The 13,450-nt window shown below is 43.1% G+C and overlaps 1 protein-coding gene across 5 annotated transcripts in view; it reads right to left on the minus strand.

Annotated features, from left to right (window-relative positions):
* Positions 1-13,450, minus strand: part of ARL14 (ARF like GTPase 14) — a 24,509-nt gene continuing 11,059 nt past the window's right edge. For 4 of the 5 annotated variants that reach the window (XM_025184848.2, XM_006123436.4, XM_014573800.3 and 1 more), the window contains exon 3: positions 11,782-12,993. In XM_025184848.2, coding sequence (XP_025040633.1) covers positions 12,262-12,849 — 588 coding nt within the window. In that variant the 5' untranslated portion in view covers positions 12,850-12,993 and the 3' untranslated portion in view covers positions 11,782-12,261. Of the gene's footprint in view, positions 305-11,781; positions 12,994-13,450 lie in introns of those variants that run through there. The other variant, XR_003089410.2, reaches the window with a different exon arrangement.

Below are 13,450 nucleotides of genomic sequence, written 5' to 3' on the forward strand. Positions count from 1 at the left end.
AATAATGTAATATAATTACACCAGTTTTATTTATTTTGGTAATCTATTTAAACAACAATACAGAAAAGAGTCATAATAACTATTCAGGATTTCTAATCACATGAAAGTTACGTTACAAACTCACTCATTTACCGGCATGTATGTACATACTCCCAGACCCGCCCTCCTGAAGGTGATCATGCAGGCACGCACATCCAGCTCTTCCTCCTTCCCCTTCTCTGAGGCTGCTCCAGTCACGTTGGAACAGATGTGTGGCTGAGGAAGAGGCGAGTGTCCCCCAGCTGATTTTTTCTTTTGCATTTTTCTGCAAAGGGGCACAAAAAAATCCAAGCCATATGAATTCTGCACCCCTAGTCCCCCAGAAGTAGATGTGCACAGATATGCACACCACCTGCTGCTTCCACCACAATGCACAGCTCAGAGATGACGTGTGTGTGGGGGGGAGGTCCATGCCATGAGGGGGTGAGGAGTCAAGAAGCCAGCAGCTGACAGGCTGAGCCAGACAGTTTGTCCAACTGCCCTGGGCTCTGCGCTTTGGGAGGTCCCATGAGGCCCAGGAGACTAGTGGGGGGCCTGGCACTGTCAGTTGGGATCCCACCCCCTGCACTCAGTGGTAGCAGTAGGAAGCAGAGTGACCTGGCCCCTGCTAACTTTGCTCTCCTGGGAAGAGGTAGGGGCAGGGCTTGGGGAAGGGATTGAGTCAGGGTAGGAAGAGGCAGGGCCCTCCTCTGGGTTAGATGTGGTGTGGGGAGGAATCACGTGGGGGGCAATCACATGATCGTTGTCCCTTTGTGTCTCTCCTCAGCATTCATTACTGGCATAGATCACCTGACCACTGAGAGCATTGCCAGTGCGACAGCGAGATCCTGCTTTGCGGGGTGGGCCCTCAATGTATTGACATGGTGGCTCTTCTTCCCCTCAGACTAGCATCCCCACACGCTCTTGGGTGACCTCACAAGGAATTCTGGCTAAGGCAGTCAGAACAGTTCCAGGCAGGGTTCCCCTGCTGCAATTTCCCTTCCTCCTCCCCTAATGCACCACCTCCCCAATGCCTCTGGCCCACTATCATTACTATACATTTTAATAGATAGTTCTGTTTAAGAAACCGTCTCCTATTTACCTTGGTGACTTTTCGTGATTATGTTTTGAATAAGTCAACATGTTATTGTTAGTTGTTTTTCTTCCTGCTTCATATGAAACCTGATATTCCAATGGCCCATAGTTCCTACTTTTCTCATGGCAATTTACACATAGGAGGAACTGAATTAATCTTTCACACATGAATTGTTTAGTGCTTTAATTTTACTGCTAGGGAAATCTGACACATTGAAAGTTGCATTAGCTAAGGGGCTACAGGAAAATACATTTTATTGATGGGGAACAGAAGCACAGAGAGAGTAAATGACTAAACAGGGAAATGAATCCACTTCTTGGGTCCAAACAAGCTCCTTAATCACTGGACTGCCTTTCCTTTCCTCAGAATAGGCTGCAGATGGCTCAAAAGGGCTAGAAATGTAACATTATTTAATTTATAAAAGTGGCTGAAATAATTGGAAATATATGGATAACAATCTCATTACGTCTCCTCTCACGGCTGACAAAGTAAGTTGCTTATGTAAAAAGCCTAGTACTGTATGAGTTAAATCTGTCATGTGTACCATTACTTTTTTAGCCTTAGAATTAAATTATGTTAAATTCACAAAATTGTGGAAAGGAAGCTTTCTACTATTATTGTTTTAATTGAGTATCTTGAATTTTGGCCATGGAGGATGATGGATACAATGAAAAAAAATCAAACTTTATTCTGCTCCAGTTATCCAATTGTTAATATTCCTTTACTGAAATTCCCTGTAGTAAAACTACATGGGAAAAAGATATTTTAGTGTGCTTCTGTTCTTTGTTATGTTGTTTATGTCTTCAGTTAGGATTCCTGCTATGTGTTCTAATAAAATATGAATGAGATTCTATGAACAGATAGCATTTTATATATTTAGTGAGTGTATGTATATAACAAAAATATACTGTAATAAAATACATAGAGAAAAAATCAGACAACTTTTCCAATACCTGGGCAATTAATTATATGCATTAAAAATTAAATCATGTTTAAGTCTCATAGCAGATTTTAAATGTGTCCTGAAGAAGCATCATTACATTATGCTACAGTGTAAAAACACATTCAAACAAACAAACAAACAAACAAACATACAAACAAACAAACAAAAACGAGCTCTAAGTGCCTCTAAACTTTTTCAAAGTCTGGATCTAGATCCAAATGTGATAGGCTGTTCATGTTTCTACTGTTTAAGGTTTTGGTGCCTAATCCTCCCATGTGATGTTCACCCTCCAATCTGACTAGTGGTAGCATGTAGAAATGGCCAAAATATTGAACTCCTGTCCTGCAAGAAACTCCAGCATTTCAAAATTAGTTTTTGTCCTGAATCTGGAAAAAAAGTAGCTATCTTAAAATATTTTGTGCAATGATCTATTGTGAAATAGTATTTTTAGAAAAAATCAAAACAATTTAAATGAAAATATTTCAATAATATTAAAACATAAAATATTAAATATATTTAAATTATAACAAAAGAGGAAACGATACAAAGTTGGGTATGTGGCTGGTCCTTTGGGATCAGAAGAGCCTGTTATTTGATAAGACTGGTTTTAAAGAACCACTTATCTTTAAACCCAGTGTTTTTGGCAGTGATACAAAAGACTGGAATGTCTCAAGAAACTGTTTTTATGATTTCTTGTTAGCCAGTGTGGTGAGACAATTTTCTTTTGTGACTGAATTAGTATATCTTAAAAAAACAACAAATAGTCTTGCAGCACCTAAAAGACTTCCAAAATATGTGGATGGTAAACATAATATCTACATGTTTTGTTAGACTTTAAGATGCTGATTGACTATTTGTTGTTTTTTAAGTTTTTCCAGTTACAGACTAACTCATCTACCCCTCTGAAGCTTTTGGTATATCTTCTCAGAGAATAACCACCAGATTTTGGGGGGTGTATTTGCTCTATTTCTTTGCAGTGTGACTTGAATTGTTATATTCAGTTGTGATCCATGAAGGCACAGTTACAGCTCTCAATATGGCTTGTTTAAAATACAGCCAGCTCTCCTGGACTCCTTTCCCTTGCAGACTATCAGGAAATCCTGCCCATCAGTTCCCTGAGGAAGTCTGACTATTGCCAACTTTCACATTGTAAATAAGCACTCTGACTTTCACAGTAAACTAACAATCCAGTTAATCCTGTTTCAAGACAAGGCCAAAACAAGCCAATCCCTAAAAGAACTGCAACACTCTACGTGACTAGATCACTTAGCGTGCAATCTGGGACTGTGGTAGACCTGCTGTGCACACCTAACTCTCTCTCCTCTAGACCCTGCTGGGAGCCAAAATAAATCAAGTAGCTATAAGCTGTATGCTAAAAACTAGCCAACACAAGCCAATTAAGCATGAAACTAGCCACATTTCTGCAATTTTAAATAGTTTGGGCAACAAGAGGCACATGGTCTCTTGTTGATTCCTCTAGCACTTGCATCAAGAAGTTGTCCCCAACACTCTATCAAAGCTTCCTGGATTGTTCCTTCACTGCTATATTGCTCTCCCAGCAGATGTCAGGGTGACTAAAGGTCTTCATAAGAATCAGGGCCTATAATCTGGAAACTCCTCTTACATGTCTGAAGAAAATCTTGTCTAACTCATCCTCCTGGTTTGGTTGTCTATATCAGATGCCTACCACAGCGTCACCCTAGTTTCTCTTGTCTCTAATAACCCAAAGTCTGCCAGCAGGCTTTCCTTCAGTGTTATACTAGCACTTAGAGCAATTGTATTTCTCTCCTACATACAGTGCAACTCTTCCACCTTTCTCCCCATCAGTCCTTCCTGAACAGTTTTTAACCCATCCATAACAGTGCCCAGTCATGTGAGTTACTCCACCATGCTGTAAATCAAAAAAAAGTGTGGGTCCGTAAATTGATGGCTCAAAATTATTGTAAGAAAATAGGCCTAATTGTAAATGTTATAATGTAGTCTACTGCATTTTTTAGCTGAAAGGTTACATGTTGCTCATGTTCGTCAATATGTATATTTTTGTATAACAGAATGCATATCAGAAATTTCCAAAATATAAATCTTTGAAAAACCAAAATTAGTCTGTTTTCATTGCCAGAAAAACACTGGCCCTAATCACAAGTATCCTTGCTGTATTCATAATTTTTGCTTTCCACATTGCTGCTCTGGTAGGTCATGTTCTATTAATTTAAATGTAATAAAGGGGCCCAGAGAGATAAAAGTGTTAACTTTACCTTGAAACTGTGCCATAAAGCAAAGTTCAGGGTTTGCTATCTAGAGGCATTAGCCTGCTTAATACCATGGCAAACATTTTTTTACTAAAGATACAGAAAAGACAGGAAAACAGTTAAATCATTTGAAATGTAAAGTATTAAGTTAGGCTTTTATAATAACCATACTTGTTCCCTTTCCCTACAACCTGTAGATAGTTTTTATATGGAAAACCCCTTATTTGACAGTATTTAAAATGGTTTTAAAGATGGCAATAACTTCCCCTTTATGGGGAAAACAGAAGTTAGTTGGGATGGGTGGCACTGCTGTTAAAAATCCAGTGCCATTTCCTAAAAACCAAAATGCACATGGCGAAGGAAACACAACAGCAAAGACAGAAAAATGAAGCATCTGTGGCTACGTCTAGACTACATGCTTCAGATGCAAGGGAGGTGTCAACCCTTTAAATAGAAGCACTTAAAAGGGCTCACAGCTCCCCGTGCCTCTAGCACATTGCTAGGGAGCCAGAGCTGTGAGCCCTTTCAACTGTTTCTATTTAAAGGGCTTGCGCCTTCCAAAATTTTAAGTGGCCCCCCTCTTCAAAAATTATTTCCCACCCCTGGTCTATATGGCTTTGTTGCAACCAGTTTGAGAGATTATGTTGGGCTTTCAACTTCATGGTCGATAAGGTGGTGTCTGAAATGAGGATGTCTGAGTGAGGGTTTGCAGAACAGCTTTTTTTTTAAATTAGTGCACACAGATTAAAAAAAAATAATTCACTTTTGTATACAAATAGCACCAGTGCTTGCCTGGTAAAGCTTTCATGTGTGCCCAGCAGGTCACATGCATGCAGATGGTTAAAATGCAACTAAAATGGTATTTGAATGACATTTGAATATACTTTGCATTATCTGTCTCATAAGACACTTCATTTGAAAAGACCATTTCATATTGCACAAGGCTCTTTACAATGGCTTGTGCAATGGTAGAGCTGTTGTTACATCCAAACTCTTGATTCTACAAGCTTGGCAGCAGCTGGGCAATCTTCTGAAATTCGCATCAGCTGTTTTATATTTGCAACATACCAGTTTAGCCTGTCTGTACATTCACCCACAATTATAGCTATGTGCTGCTCCTTCAATTCAGTGATCGGTTGTTGCTTTTTTAGTTCAAAGATGCAGGGAAGTAATCACCTCTCATCTCATCTCTGTGCACTTCTTGTGTAGGGTTGCTAGATGGTTTCAACAAAAATACTGGATACACTTGACATTACATCACAACCTACATTACATCTTATTTAGAAAATACCGGAAACTTATATTTTCTCATTTATATTTTCTCAATTTGTTTCCTGAACAGAAAGCTCAATTACTGGACTGTCCGGTTCACAACTGGACACCTGGCAACCCTATTCTTGTGGCATACAACTCCCATTTTGGGATTCTCTGTTTTTCCTAATTTGATGCAATGTTTTCTCAGCAACAGGCCTCCACATAGTCTTGTACTATCTTTTCCTTGTATTTCTGATTTTCACTCTGCCATGCGAGCACACCAGTAATTATAAGCTATTGCTTTGTTGCTGTCACACTGCTGCTCTCTGCCCTTCATTTTCTTTTTTCTGTTGCTGCAAGATGACATGGAACTTTCATGTGGCCAACTATGTGGTCCTTTTTAATGTGTCAAGAATTTTAATGCAACTTATACAAAATAACTTCCCACCATCCATATCGAGAACATTTTTGCTGAATTCTTTAACTCTGTCTTCAGGATTAACAATTTTATTCATTGGTAGTAAACAGTTTCAAATAGCTAAAGCAGAAGGTGAAAAATGAGAAGGAATTGGCTAGAAACAATACATAACTTTTGATGGTGTGTGTTTGGCACAATTGAAAAGTTTAGGTGACATGCAGCAGGGTTCAACACAAGTACCCACTTAACCACAACACCCCCCTACCCACCCATGTGATCTGCATTTTAAACTTGGAGTGGCAGACTGGCTCAGTCCTTGCCCACCGATCTGAGTTTTAAATGAAGTGTATGCAGGGGAGCCACCTGCCACCCCATGCTGCTGCCTCTAATACAGCTGTTTTGTGCAGGGAGTCAATTTAAAAACTTGCTCCTTCCCGCCACCCTATGCTACTGCCTCTGTATCAGCAGGCAGCATCATAGGAAAACAAGCAGGAGATGGTTTGTGCGGGAAGCCAATTTTTAAACAGAGGCAGCAGCATATGGTGGTAGAGGGCTTCCCAGGAGTGGGGCCGGGAGCCAGGAGTGCACTGGCTAATAGCCTTGCTGGGGGGAGGGAGCATTTTAGTAACTGTGTAACCGCTAAAAATTGTTGCGGCTACACGATTACTAAAATAAATGATATCTAACATCCCTAATAGCAGATGAAGATTGTTCTAGGGAAAAGCTACTTATGAGGTTTCCAGTCAACTGGAATTGTAAGGTTTAAAATTCCCTCTTAGATAGTATGGTGACTTGTCAGGTTTTAGGATGCTGCAGCTGGTGTCAAGGAGAATTTTGGGCATAGAGAAGCCAGTGCCTGTGGGAGTCAAGTGAAGAAGGGAGAGAATTGCTGCACCTGGCATAGACAGGCAGGGAGTGGCTTTTGTATAACATGTAAAGCCCAGCACCACCTGTGTAATGGGAGAAAGCTGGGACAGGAGCTGCAGGTGCTTTCAATAAAAGCTTACAGTCAGGTGGTTTAAGGAGGGACCTCTAGCTGTATCATCTGAAGAAGTGGGCTGTGCCCACAAAAGCTCATGATACCATCTATGTGTTTTGTTAGTTTTTAAAATCTACCAGACTATGTTATTTTTTAAGTTTATCTTGTACAGACTAACTTGGCTACCCCCTGAATCTATTAAGCCTATAGCCAGTTGAGGTAAGGTCAAAATGTGTGCAGGAGCAAGATGTGAGCTGAGTGCCTAGAGACAGCTGGGAGGAAGGGCAGAAGCCAGTTTTGTGTGAAGGGAAGGTGGATATAAGGAGCTGGTCACTGAGGGTATGTCTACACAGCAAAGTTATTTAGAAATAACAGCCATTATTTTGAAATAACTTTCCTAGCAGCTACACAGCCAAACTGCTATTTCGAAATTAATTTGAAATATCAGAGTGCTTATTTCGAATTTGGTAAACCTCATTCCACGAGGAATAATGCCAAATTCGAAATAGCTGAATCAAAATAAGCACTGTGTAGATGCTTATTTCAAAATAGGGGGTCTCCAGCCCTTCCTAGGGTACCCTGGTGGCCACTCTGGGCCAACCAGGAAAACTCTTCTGCTCCTCCCCCCCATCCAGCCCCGGAGCCCTTAAAGGGGTAGACTCTGACCACAGTGCCTATGCCAGCTGCAAGCCTGCCACCATAGAGCCATCAGTCCGTGCACCTGGCACAGCATGAGCCAGCAACCCACTGGCAGCCAGCCCTCCACCGCTCCCAGGAGCAGGCTGGCAGCTCCCAGGAGCCTGCCAAGGGCCGCAAAAGGCGGGCGCCTTCCTGACCTAGTGCGGAGATCGTGGACCTCATTGAGGTTTGGGGGGAGGCCTCCAACATCCACGATAGCCGCACTAAATGCAGGAACGTGGTCATCTACAGGCGGATGTCTGACAGCCTGGCCACCAAAGGCCACATGCGCACTCAGGAGCAGGTGCACATGAAAATCAGAGAGCTGTGGCAGGCCTATGCCAGGGCCTCAGGGGGCAGCTCCCTACCAGGGGCTGACCCAGATCCCTCCCCCTGTTATAATGCCCTGGACCTCATCCTGGGGGGTCAGACGGTCTATGCCCCCCAGGTGGTCATCGATCCTGGGGCAGAGGGCACTGCCCATGACACCGAGGAGGAGGAGGAGGGTGGCCAGGAGCTGCAGGATCCTGGAGGGAGTGTGCGCCGCACCCAGGACCCCCGAGCTGGGTAATTTATTCCAGTGTTTAACTACCCTGACAGTTAGGAAGTTTTTCCTAATGTCCAACCTAAACCTCCCTTGTTGCAGTTTAAGCCCATTGCTTCTTGTTCTATCCTCAGAGGCCAAGATGAACAAGTTTTCTCCCTCCTCTTTATGACACCCTTTTAGATACCTGAAAACAGCTATCATGTCCCCTCTCAGTCTTCTCTTTTCTAAACTAAACAAACCCAATTCTTTCAGCCTTCCTTCACAGGTCATGTTCTCTAGACCTTTAATCATTCTTGTTGCTCTTCTCTGGACCCTCTCCAATTTCTCCACATCCTTCTTGAAATGCGGTGCCCAGAACTGGACACAATACTCCAACTGAGGCCTAACTAGGGCAGAGTAGAGAGGAAGAATGACTCTCTCGTGTCTTGCTCACAACACACCTGTTATTGCATCCCAGAATCATGTTTGCTTTTTTTACATCAGCATCACACTGCTGACTCATATTTAGCTTGTGGTCCACTATAATCACTAGATCCCTTTCTGCTGTACTCCTTCCTAGACAGTCGCTTTCCATTCTGTATTGTGTGAAACTGATTGTTCCTTCCTAAGTGGAGCACTTTGCATTTGTCTTTATTAAACTTCATCCTGTTTACCTCAGACCATTTCTCCAATTTGTCCAGATCATTTTGAATTATGACCCTATTCTCCAGATTAGTCGCAACCCCTCCCAGCTTGGTATCATCTGCAAATGTAATAAGCGTACTTTCTATGCCAATATCTAAATCGTTGATGAAGATATTGAAGAGAGCCGGTCCCAAAACAGACCCCTGTGGAATCCCACTTGTTATACCTTTCCAAAAGGATTGTGAACCATTAATAACTACTCTCTGAGTATGGTTATCCAGCTAGTTATGCACCCACCTTATAGTAGCCCCATCTAAATTGTATTTGCCTAGTTTATTGATAAGAATATCATATGAGACCATATCAAATGCCTTACTAAAGTCTAGGTATACCACATCCACCACTTCTCCTTTATCCACAAGACTCGTTATCCTATCAAAGAAAGCTAGCAAGTGCCGCACACAACACGCTGCCACCATGTGCGGAATATTCTGCTCGGATAGGTCCAGATGGGTGAGGAGGCATTTAAAATGGGTCTTCAACTGGCCGAACGCCCTCTCCACCATGATGTGGGCCCTGCCGATCTTGGCATTAAAGACCTGTCAGGAGGGGTTGAGGTGTCCCGTGTAGGCTTCATCAGCCAGGGCTTTAGGGGGCAGGCCACATCTCCCACCAGGCACACAGGCACATCCACATCTCCAACCCTGATGTGGCGGTCAGGGAAGAAAGTCCCGGCATGCAGCCTTTGGCACAGGGAGGAGTTGCGGTAAACCCGCGTGACATGTCCTTTGCCAGACCAGCCCATGTTAATGTGTATGAACTGGCCCTGGTGGTCAGACACAGCCTGCAGGATGACTGAGAAGTATCCCGTCCAGTTGATATACAGGGAGGCCTGGTGGTCTGGGGCATGGATGGGGATGTGTGTCCCTTCATTCCCCCCTCCCCCGCAGTTGGGGAAGCCCCTCGATCACTGAGTCCACATCAGTGAGGTGGATGACTCTGCAAAGCAGCACTCTGTTGATGGCCTGCAGAGGGACACACAAAACCACCAAGAGTCACTGGGGTGCCAGGGTGGCTGAGAGTGCTTCTTCCCTGCCACTGCCCCATGCCCCCACTCTGAGGAGCAACCCCTCCCCCTGCAATCCTGGCCACCGCGGGCAGTCCATAGTGCAGATGGGACAGACCAAACCCTCCCGTGGAGGGGACTTGTACCTCTTCCCACCCTTTTCCCTAGGGCAGCCAATCCCCTCCTCACACACACCCCTCCTGGCACAGTAGCTGGAGATTGCCATACCTGCCTGAGCACCACTCCAGTGGTGGATCTCCCCATGCCGAACTAGTTCGTCACGGATCGGTAGCTATCTGGCGTGAAGAGCTTCCAGAGGGCGATGGCCACATGTGTCCCGTCGCCACAGAGCAGGGGCAAGCCACTCACAGAGCTCGAGGAAGGTGTCCTTCATCCTGAAGTTCTGGGTCCATTGTTGGTCTCCCCAGAGCTCCAGGACAATGTGGTCCCACCAGTCGCTGCTGGTGTCCAGATGCTAGATGCGGTGGGGCACGCTGGCATCTGGGAACTGCAGCTGCTCCTCCCAGTCCCTCAGGAGAGTCCAGAGGACGGCGTGGGGGTCAGGCTGCTGCAGATGCTGTGAGGCATCCTGCAGAAGAGCAGCCAGGCTTGCAGCAACGCATCCAAAAGAAGCACCAGAGTGCCCAAGGGCAGCTCCGGCTCCATGTTGCAGAGTGCTGTGGTGTCCTGAGTGAGGGCAATCAAAACAGACAGAGACAAAAATGCTTTACTGTCCCTCAGCGAGGTAGGCAAGCAAGCAGAGAAAGCTGAGAACCAGCTGTCCAGGGGGGTCCCTTTAAGCACAAGCCTCAGATAGCCTCAGGCAGCAGCCACACAAAGTAACTCCTGATCTGATGCCCTGCTGGAGCCGGTTTCAGCTGGCCTTAAATGCGATTCAGCATCCAATCAGTGTGGACGTGCTATTTTGAAATAGCAAAACGCTATTTTGAAATGCATTTTGTGTGTAGATGTGTTATTTCAAAATATCTTATTTCAAATTAACTATTTCAGAATAGATATTTCAAAATAATGCTGTAAAGTAGACATACCCTGAGAGCCTAGTGTCAGCTGTGTGCAGGGCAGAGGAGGCAAAAGCCTGCTGTGGAAGGAAGGTGGAGAACAGACGCTAGGTACTGACAGCTAGAGCCAGTTGTGTGCAGAGGAGATGGAAAGACTGAATATTAGAGCCAGGCCAGTTGCATGCTGGATGGAGGAGGCAGGAGCCATCTGAGCAAAGGAGATGGTGGACAGACCCAACACACTGAAGGCTAGAGCCAGCTGTGTGCAGGGCAGGTGGGCCGGGGAAAGGCGCTGCGGTCACTGCTGAGAAAAGGTGCAAGTGCGGTCCTCTGTGCAGCATGACAAGGGGGCCCAAGTGCCTTGCCCCCTCCACTGCAGTTTTGCCATACCCAGGCCTGTGGGAGGAGGGGAGAAGTTGGTGGGAGTCTCATATAGCAGCTGGGTCCCAACCTCAACCGTGTGCCCCAGGGAGGAGTTGGCAGATAAAAACTCTGGCAGAAATCTAAGGGGGGGTGGATGGATGTGACCCATATACACCGTCTTCATGCTTTGCCTCTGGAATTGGCACTTCTATAATGAAAAGTAATTTCGGGAGGGGAGGGAGGTGGGGGAGAAACCCACACACCAATATTGGAAATTTCTAGAAAACACCACCTCTATTCATGACTGAAAGTGATGTAAAATACATACAAAACCCACAAAAGACAGAATGAGTTTGATCTGATGATTCTATTGGCATTGCAGGTCTGATCATGCTTTAACTGAAATCAGTATGAACAGATCTGGTTCCTGAGAAAGCAATAATGTTAATGCTTCTATTCCAAGTGTGTCATTTCTTTTATATATAATTGAAAGGAGAAAGCCTTTTAAAAAAAGTATTGGTAAAATGATATAAAAGTTAAAATAAATTAGCTATCAACATTATTTTATTGTGTAATTTAATTAAACTTAATTTATATATGCTAGTATACTAAACATTCACAAAGCACTTACATATACAGTATGCTATGTAATATGAAATATTTTTTATTTTCCCTTTGCTTGCTCAATGACCCATTTATCTCAGTATAAATAAACTAACTGTAGAACATTTAAAATGTATAAATGTACCTTTTTACATTATGCATTTTAACACTTCCAATTACCTGGACTTATGCAACAAATATGTCATTTAATTAAAATGCTGTGAAACAGTAGTTCTGAAAGAATAGGATAATGTAACAGCATAGCAATTTAGTCTGCTGTAACTACATTTTGCTATATATTAGTCTTTAGAAAGTCCTGCAGCATCAAATCTTCAATATGTAGCTTTAATTCCCCTAAACAATTCTCCATCTTAGCTTTTCCAAGGTTGGGATAATGAAAAGTCTTACAACTTTTCATCTTGCTTGAAAATTGTAAAACCTTCTTCTTTGGATGTCTTGCAGTTGTTTGCAAATGTTGTTATTTTCCGGAATGCTTCTGCGAGACCTTCCCCAGTGATGGCACAACAAGGCTGTACATACCAGTTTCTGTCACTGCAATGTTTCTGCATGTTGAATTTCCTGGTTATTTCCTCAGCGTTCAAAGCACCAGGAATATCCTGCTTGTTAGCTAGCAAAACAACAGGCACGTTCTTTACAAATTCATTCTTTAAGATGCATTCAAATTCCTTCTTTGAAACTTCCAAGCGTTGCTTATCCGTGCTGTCCACAACGTATACCAGGGCATCTACATTTTCAAAGTAATTGCACCAAAATGTCCTCATTTTCTGTTGACCTCCAACATCCCAAACTGTTATAGCAATATTTTGCTGTGTGTCAATCATCTCCACATTAAAACCAATTGTTGGGAGTGTTAGGAAAACATCATTAAACTTTAACTTGTACAATAGTGTAGATTTCCCAGCTGAATCAAGTCCCAGCATTAATATCTGAGCTTGTTTGACTTTGGATTGTTTGGAACTCAGCAGACCCATTCTTACTGTAATTATCTTTATTGTGTCTTAAAGACGCTATTTCTTTTATCTTCTATTGGGTGACTTCTGTCAGAAAGCCCTTCTTTCTCCATAAGATGAAGCAAAAAGAGTAAAAGAAGAGGAAGTGGAAGAAGAGGCTTTGTGCTATGAAGAAAGAACAAGCCTGTGTGTATTTATACAGAATCCTTATCAACTTGATAATAAGCAAACAGTATTTTATGAAGGTGTAATGTTCACTGCCTACCTTCTGGGTGGAGCAGACATGAGAATATAACAATGAGTCACAAAGCCCAAAGGTTACATTATATCTAAACATGGTGAACAGTGGCAGTACTATGCAATACTTACATAAAATATCCTGTTCTTAATGTTTATGAACTATATATACGCACACTATAAAATATATAAACACATATAACAGTGCTCTAGACACTGACTAGTCAGTCCATTTGTACCACCACACAGCGCCCAGGCTTGGAAATCACTTGTTTTGCATTGCTAATCCCAAAGCTACCATTTACTATATGGCCATGGGAAAATCATTAACCACTCTGCCTCAACTTCCCCTTCTCTGAAAAATGGATAATTCTCACTTACTTAC

The sequence above is a fragment of the Pelodiscus sinensis genome, chromosome 10, assembly GCF_049634645.1.
Source record: "Pelodiscus sinensis isolate JC-2024 chromosome 10, ASM4963464v1, whole genome shotgun sequence".
In the NCBI taxonomy this organism is placed as follows: domain Eukaryota; kingdom Metazoa; phylum Chordata; order Testudines; family Trionychidae; genus Pelodiscus; species Pelodiscus sinensis.